Source organism: Pezoporus flaviventris, unplaced genomic scaffold (assembly GCF_033815535.1).
Source record: "Pezoporus flaviventris isolate CSIRO_AGI_PZ_B2104156 unplaced genomic scaffold, CSIRO_AGI_Pfla_v1 ptg000064l, whole genome shotgun sequence".
NCBI lineage: Eukaryota > Metazoa > Chordata > Aves > Psittaciformes > Psittacidae > Pezoporus > Pezoporus flaviventris.
Window position 1 is genome coordinate 4,419,161 of NW_026892612.1, and position 8,462 is coordinate 4,427,622.

Below are 8,462 nucleotides of genomic sequence, written 5' to 3' on the forward strand. Positions count from 1 at the left end.
GGAAACTAATTTCTGTCTTTTGCATTGGCACATCTTTTTTTTTGAGAGAGAGATTTTGCAAAGGCAACTATTTCTCTTGGAACCATACACATGATTATGATGCCACATATCAAAAAGACAACTTACCAATAAGCCTTCAGAAAAAAATTAGACGGTTTTCACGTCAGAATAGTCTCATGCACCACTCTATTCACCAGTCTACCATAGTAAATTGCCATGAAATTACTGGCACTGCCTAATACAATAAAACAGTTATTCTTTCCTTAAAAAAAAACAGTGCTTTCACAACTGCACCATTTTTTCAAACATTAGTTAAGCAAAAACATCACTGAGACATTCAGCTCTGACCTTCGCTGCCTCTTTCTCTAACTCTCCATTGAACTGAAAAATTTGAAACACTTGCATACCAATTTTTCTGAAATTTAAAGAAAAGCTGTTAAAAAAAAAACTTCCCTTCCTCATCTGCCATTCCCTGCAACAAGATAGCTCATCCAAGCCCATGGTAAAAAGGTAGGGGTGGTTTTCAGTGTAGCGGTTTGTCAGTCATTTCTTTGGGAGTTAGTGTAAGTCAGGATGAGTCTGGCTCCCCTTTGTTTCCTCTAAAAAGCCCTAAGAGAAATAAATAAAGAGAAGAAAAAAGGGAAAAAAGGGAAACAAGGGGAAGAAGGGAAGGGGAAGGGGAAGGGGAAGGGGAAGGGGAAGGGGAAGGGGAAGGGGAAGGGGAAGGGGAAGGGGAAGAAAGAGAGAAGGGAAGGGAAGGGAAGGGAAGGGAAGGGAAGGGAAGGGAAGGGAAGGGAAGGGAAGGGAAGGGAAGGGAAGGGAAGGGAAGGGAAGGGAAGGGAAGGGAAGGGAAGGGAAGGGAAGGGAAGGGAAGGGAAGGGAAGGGAAGGGAAGGGAAAATATGTGGCCACACAGGACTACTTCTGAGCTATTGTATTACTTACAGTGGCATTATTATACATTAAGTCTTTCCTTCATATCAGTTCTTCCTAGAACAAAAACCCCTGTGCAACCCAAAGAAAAAGGGGTTTCTGTAGCTCACCTGAGCTACACAGAGAGTGGCAGTATTATTATAACTATGTCAAATTCCACAAGCAGGTGTTTCTGTTCAATATATATACCTGTTTAATCAACAAGTCAAGAAAAACTAAACTACAAAATTTCTGGCAGTTTTGTGCAAATCCACTCTTTCATTATTAAATGCCTCATTGAAAAAACTGACATATATGGGGTCAGTTAAAAAAAAAGAAAAAAATGATGTACAGATAAGAATTCTGGAAACACTTGGTTCAGTCAAAAGTAACTGTATCAAACAATACTCCACAAGCCATATCTGGGACTGATGTAATGCAGTCATTATTCATGGCACCTAGCCATATAGGACTATGAACAAAATGCAGCATGGATGCAAGAACAGGCTTTGTTTAATTCCTCTGATAGTTATTACTGGCTAAGATGGGATGGTCCTGTTAGGTCACCCACGGTATTCCCACACCAGCCCTGAACTGGTGCGTAAGCAGCACATATAATACTGCCCTTGTCCAGTCAGTTGAACAACGTGCTTAAAGAATCAGGATTTCTGCTATCCAGCAGAACTCATTGCTATAATCTGATTTCCCCTGTACATTCAATCCAAAGTATCTTTTTTTTTTCCTTTTTTTTTTTTTTGTCTCCTTTTTGTAGAAATACAACAGCATGTCAAATACCACTAGTGATCTGTTCATCCCACAATTTATCCCAAGGTACCTAATGCAGCTCCACTTAATGTATTTCCCAAAGGCCTTGAATTGTCTCTTTCCATTTCTCCCCCATCTTTATAACTTTCCTTGCACATACATGTTCAACAATTATGCTGACTGCACATTGCCCTCAAAAGGCATACAAAATACATACCCTTAAAACTGAGAAAGGTCTAAAGATTTTAATTAAATTTAATAGCGGCATGACTCAGATGCACTGCATTATTCACCAAGTCTTGTAAGCAACATGTTGCATTGCTGTTTCATTGCTTACTAAAACAGAAAGTTCTTATTCGCAACTGGGACATAACTGCATTTTTAAGGTGCAAAGAGCCTTAAGGTGCACAATAATTACATGTTCCCATGTACCTGAGCTGTTACGGGATGACTTGAAATGCAGAAACAAAAGCATACAGGTAATACTGTGGCTGCTATATCTAGCTAATGACCTGCTAGTCTACTGACCATACCTCATCCCATTAGCAGACTTCATCATGTTTGATCACCTTTTTGACCATAGGCAAGACACACGTTATTATATTTTGTAGTGCAAAAAAAAAAAAATAGAAGAAGACACTGAAGAGTAAAAGCACTGAAGTGTGGATTTTGTTTTTTTGGGGGGAGGGGGAAGGGGGGGGCTGCTGTTTTTCATGTTAGGTGACCTCAAAGTCTATGGAAAAAAATTGATTACATTTCTAACCAAGACTTTCAAAACTCTAATAGCCACACAGCAACAATTTACATCTCTAATGTTTCCATTAAGCTCTAGTAGTGTCCAGTTACGCACCCAGTGTGAACTTCTATACCAAGAAACAAGATGCATATTAATACATGCTATATTTTTATTAAGAGAAGTCATTTACAGGAACATAAAACTGGAATATGATACTAGTAAACTAATCAAGATTAGAAACAAATTATACCTCCATTTTTTGAAGCATAGCTTCATTATTAATTCTGCCATTGCTCATTAATGATAAAATATCGAAGTATTCCACATCTGTACCTAACTGCATGGCTGCATTATCAAACCAGTTATTGCTGGAAATATGAACAGGGCAATATTTTTAAGTCCATGAGATTTGGCCAACAGCAATAAAAGGCGAATGAAACAGCATTTCAAATCAGATAGACACCATAAAAGTATAGTTTGATTCCCTCTTTTCCATTCATCTTAATGAAGCAAAAGCTATTTAGGAAGAGTTGTTTATTGGGGTCACACAAAAAAAAAAACAAGTAGCATTGTCAGAGATCATATAACTTCTCAGAAGCTGTACAATCAGTGTACAATCAATCCCATGCAATCAGTGCTAAAATATCCCTGTTCTCTGTGTTTATCTCTTGACCTGTTGTAGCTCTTGTTTCATCTGCGTTTGGATCTCACAAACCCCTCATTCACTCCAGCTTTGCACATATCCAGATGAAAACATGTCTGTAGGATCCAGATGTAAACATGTCTGTAGGATCCATATGTAATGCCAGTTTGCGAATAATTTGACTTTGCGCAGTGCAGCAGGGGAAAAGGAAGTACAGCTTCATTCCCTGGCATATGCACATATTCACATATGGCCTGTGAAAGTGTGTGAAAATGCTGACGGCCTAAATGTCTAGTCAGCTGTGGGCCATGAATGCTCAGAGACCTGTAACTTAAAGAAATTGTGTCTCACTTTCATAGTTTTAGCAATACATATCTGAGTGCAAGGCATTTCTCTTGCTGTATTTTCAATCCTATTTCACAAAGAAACTGAGGACTCTCAACGCTTTCATGAATGAAAAAATCACTGTAAATGCTTTAAATTACATTTTCCCCACACACCTGAAGTCTCAGAAATGGCCCTACAATTTTGCATGAAACTTCCCTAAAAACATTTGACTGAAGTCAAGTGCCCACCATGGTAAAAAGCTAGCCCCAAGCCTTCTCTTCACCATATCTGTAAGTAAATGCAACTCTGCAGAAGAGGATGGGGCAGACACAGCTGACCATAAGCCATCAATGTTACCTTACGGTAAAGAAGGAAAACGGTATCCTGGGATGCATTAAGCAAAGAGGTTTGCCAGGAGGGTGACAGAGGTGATCCATCCCCTCTACTCAGCACTGGTGAGGACACATCTGGAGTCCTGTGTCCAGTTCTGGGCTTCAAAGTACAAGATAGAGATGCACGTACTAGAAAGAGTCTAACAAAGGGCCACAAAGACAGTGAGCAGATTGGATCATCTCTCCTACAAAGAAACACTGAGAGGGACTGCTCAGCCTGAAGAAAAACAGCGTTGGGGGAATCTTGTTTATGTATATAAACACCTGAAGTGAGGATGCAAAGAAGATGGATCCAGGCTCTTTTCAGTGGTGCCCAGTGACAGGACCAGAGGCAATGAAACACAGGAGGCCCCTCTGAACCTCAGGAAACACTTCTTTCCTGTGAGGGTGACTGAGCTCCGGCACAGGTTGTCCAGAGAAGTGGTAAAGTCTCCCACCTTGAAGATACTCAAAAACCTCCTGGACACAGTCCTGGGCAACTGGCTCTAGGTGACCCTGCTTGAGCAAGGAGATTGGAAAAGACGACCTCCAGAGGTCCCTGCCAACCTGAACCAGTCTGTATTCTGGGATTCTGAGAGGAAGTCTTATTATTAATCAACGTTATGACAGATGGTGATGTAAAATGAATATACCTCCCTGCGGCTTCACGCCTTTAGCTGACAATACAACAAAGAACCCATTTTACCTTCTACAAAGCTCAAAAGTCGGATCCAACAATTAAAGTAACGTAAGTTTATTTAAACAAAGTGAAATTTCTTTGAGCTCTCTCAACTTTAACAATACAGCCATGATTATTTTCATCATTAAAATTTTGGTCACTATACTAACAAGATTCATAAGAAACACTACAAAATCATTTTGATGGATACAAACTGGTGTTCATCTTGAAACACGTAAGGGTATGGTGACAGTTTGCTGACTAGTTGAACAATATAAATTTACTACTGCTATTCTAATATTATGTCCTGAGCTCATTTTTTTCTACAGTGTCATCTAAAATGCTTCCAGACTGAATTATTTTGACCTTCTAACTGTAACATGGTCAAATTTTCAAACGTAGGTTTTCTGAGTGTATTCTTATTTTCAGGAAGCTTTGACTCTTTGTTTCCAAATTTATGCACTAGAAAGTAAAGTAACAGTCTTCTCTGGAGAGTGGAACAAAACTCCATGGATTTTAACTTGGTAAGTATTTTGCTAGAGAAAAGGTAAAGGTAGGTGCTTGATATAATTTACTGTTATGTCACTACATGCAAATATTTTAGAATGAACTATTTCATACACAAAATAACCCCACTCTACTCCCACCCTATGTCACATGTTGTGGACATAAAAAACACTAGCAACCACACTATTTAAATATAAAAATAGAATAGGATATAGCAAATATGAGGCACAAACGGTCTAGCAGTACATGAAAATTCAGTTTACCAATGCTCTACATTTCCCTACAGCTCTTCCAGACCTAAACCTGCTCATATCCATAAAACACATGTGACAATGCCTGCACTTACCGACAAAGCTCATACATGAAGTCTTCAGCAGAGCTAAAAGCTGAGTCTACTATAGTAACTACTATGTCACAGCACAATTTTAAAAGTCAGTATAGGTTCTTTCGTTGGGGTACCTACTATAACCTTTTCTGCATTTTTTAAATTTGCAACAACAGTATAGGAAAAAAACAAAAAACAAAAAGAAAAATCACTGTCAGAAGAATCATCCTAAGAAGAGAAATTCCACTAAAATCCAATAAATTGGTTTAGAGACCTAAAGGAGGACAAAATTATAAAAAATGGTGATGGCCATTCCCTGTCAAAACTATGCGAAAAGAAGAAGAAATTTAAATTCCATGGGAACACTGAACTGAGGATGCACAGGATGCATCGGATGTCAACCCCCAAAAATAGCACTTAATTTCAAAATACAGCTAGAATATAGAGCTCAGACCTATAATTTTTAATAGATAAATATTAATAGATCCTATTTATTACTAATTGAAAGACCCAATTTGGTCTAGTTCCTGAAGGACTTATAAAATAGTAATAACAACACAAGATTTGAAGACTCGGTTTACTTCTTCAAAAAAAAAGGCAAAGGGATTTGTATACTCCTTTTTATCGTAATATGATATGGCAGTATCATCCAAATCCTAAATTCATGCTCACAGCACGTGAGAACAATAATTTTAAATTTTAGTGTACAATTTAGATTAATGGAGTGTTACAGAATAACAGTCTTTTTTTTTTTAATATCTTCTTTGTGATATGTGCAGATACCTGTGACTTCCTAGTGAAGCATAACTTTAATCCCCACTTAGTCCACTATCTTGCATTACAAATGCTAGAAAAACAACAGGAGGCTTCCCAGACTGATGATGTTCTTGACCCTAGGAAATAATGTCCATAAGGACAACTGATTTTATTCATACTATCACTTTGTAAATTTGAAACTACAGGCAAGAGGCAGTGCCAAACTGCTGTTTCAAAAGTAACACTATCTGAATAACTGTAAAATTAAATTCATGTAACTAACATGTAAAATGAAAGCCAAAGGAAACTCAACTGCCCCTCTGTCCCAGCTTCAAGGCCACTGCACTGTACTGCATCTCACTCACTCCACAATTTTCAGAAGTAAGCTTCAATGTTCTCTATTTGCGTGTAAAAAAAAGATGTAAGGAGCTATTTTAACTCCCCACAAAGAGGAGCTGCTGCAAGAAAGCAGGCAAGCAAGTCCACAGAGCTAGGGTAAGCAGGCACAGAGCTGAGTGCCAGAGGAGATCAACTCTGTCTCAGTCCTGGGAACAGAGCTGGTGGCAGGGTTAAGCCATGTGTCAGATGAGGTTTCCATTGCAGGACCACAGCTATCATGTCTCTAGTGGCCTTTATCAGAAACAGGTACTAGATCCCATTAGATATGAGTGCCCAAGGCACAGCCTGTGCACTCCTGAGGCGCACCAGTGATATCAGCTCATGCTGCAGCCTTCTGTCAGCAACTTTTCCAGTGACACAGTCATGATACAGTCCTGACCACACACATCTACAGGTGTAGGCTGGCATCACACGTCATTCACCACAGCCCTCCACTGACTGAATTGGAGGTGGTGCAAGAACGGAAGGCAAAGTTACCTAAGACAGAAGTTTCTGTCAAAACTTAGAACTTTATTCAGACTACTAGGCTAACCTGCTAATGGCTGTACAGTTACCACAGAGGTTCAAGGGAGAAGAAAATGCATGCTTAGGAGCACAGGAGACCAGAAGTTTCCCATTCAGCAGCAGCCTTAAGTTACATGGAAAATTATGTTTCTGAGTTTATTTCAGGTGACCCTGTGCCTTTTTTTTTTTTTTTTTTTTTGTTGGTTTGGGATTTTTGTGTTGGTTTTGTTGTTTGGTTTTTTGGGTTTGGTTTGGTTGTTTTTTGGTTTTTTTTTTGAGAGGGTTAATGCCCTAAGTACAAAAAGACTGTCTTTGCTACAAATGGGCTTTTACTTATTTAAAACTCATCTTCAGAATTTTAAAACAAAACCAAAAGCGAATGGTTTAGGAGAGCCATGTTCACACTTGCTTTTCTTTAGGGCACATACAAAGCTGAAAGTGAGTTCATTTACTGACTCCAGAGGGCTGAGTAGGGCATCGTTTGAGCGGCTAATTTTCTTCGGTTTTTTCTTTTTTTTTCTTTCGCTTGGCTACAGTCTGAAATAAAGCTGGGCAATGGACACTGATGACTAAGCAAAGCAAACTTTTACAGCATGTTAGAGGATGTAAATTACACCCAAGGGAAACGCAGTGACACGGCCCCGCGCAGCGCTCTGCTTTCAGCACGAAACACCCCTCTGAAAAAGGCGGACGGGGGACTCCCGATGTTGTTCGGTATCTTGGAAAGCATTCCCCCCCCCGCTCGACACTCGGCAAAGCTCAGTAGTGTCCTAACTTTTGCAGTAACGACCCTCCCAACTTTCCTTCCACAGAACTGTAAAACCAGCCTGGCGCAGCACCCCGGGGCCGTGCGCTCGGCAAACACAGGAGCCGGCAGCGCCTCCCGCCAGCGCCCGTGCAGGGCAGGGGCCGCGGGCAGCCGCGGCAGGTACCTGCCGGCCGAGGAGGGGCAAAGCCGGTAGAGCTCCCCCAGCCCGGGGACGGGAGCATCCCAGAGCCCGCAGGTGCGGAGAGCGCCGCCGCGTCCCGCGGGGCTCTCGCCGCCCCAAACCCGTTTCCCCGACCCTAAGCAGCGGAGCCCCAGCCCGGCGCTGCCCCCGGCGAAGCGGGCGAGACCCCGGACCCGCTTACCTGCGCAGCGGAGAGGAGCCCCAGGGCGAGGGCGAGCAGGGAGGCGGCAGTGCCCCGGCGCTTCCCTCCCGCCGCGGTCATCCTGCTCGCGCGGCGCTCCGGCGTGCCGCACGGGGGGCAGCCGCTCCGCCGCTCCGCGCCTGCCTCACGGTCGCCCCTGCGCGCCTCTGCGAGCGGCGGGGGGTGCGCGGCGCCTCCGGGCCCCGCAGGGCAGGGAGGTGCGCGGGGGCGCGGCCCCCGGCTGCCGGGCGGCTGGGAGGGAGGCGGGGAGCCGCTGCCGCCGGTCCGCCCTGCCTGCTGCCCCGAGGCTCCTCCTGGGGTCGGAAGGAGCGGGCACCGTGGGGCGTGCGCGGCGCGCAGGCAGGCGTGCGTCTGCACAGACCGGCGCACGGCGGGGACCGGGCGCTC

General features: G+C 42.9%; 1 protein-coding gene across 2 annotated transcripts in view; it reads right to left on the reverse strand.

Annotated features, from left to right (window-relative positions):
* The window catches only part of ADAMTSL1 (ADAMTS like 1), a 405,845-nt gene extending 397,592 nt beyond the window's left edge, over positions 1-8,253 (reverse strand). For both annotated transcript variants that reach the window (XM_061470878.1, XM_061470875.1), the window contains exon 1: positions 8,055-8,253. In XM_061470878.1, the coding sequence (XP_061326862.1) occupies positions 8,055-8,135 (81 nt within the window). In that variant the 5' untranslated portion in view covers positions 8,136-8,253. The remainder of the gene's footprint in view (positions 1-8,054) is intronic.
* Between the last annotated feature and the right edge of the window lie 209 nt (positions 8,254-8,462).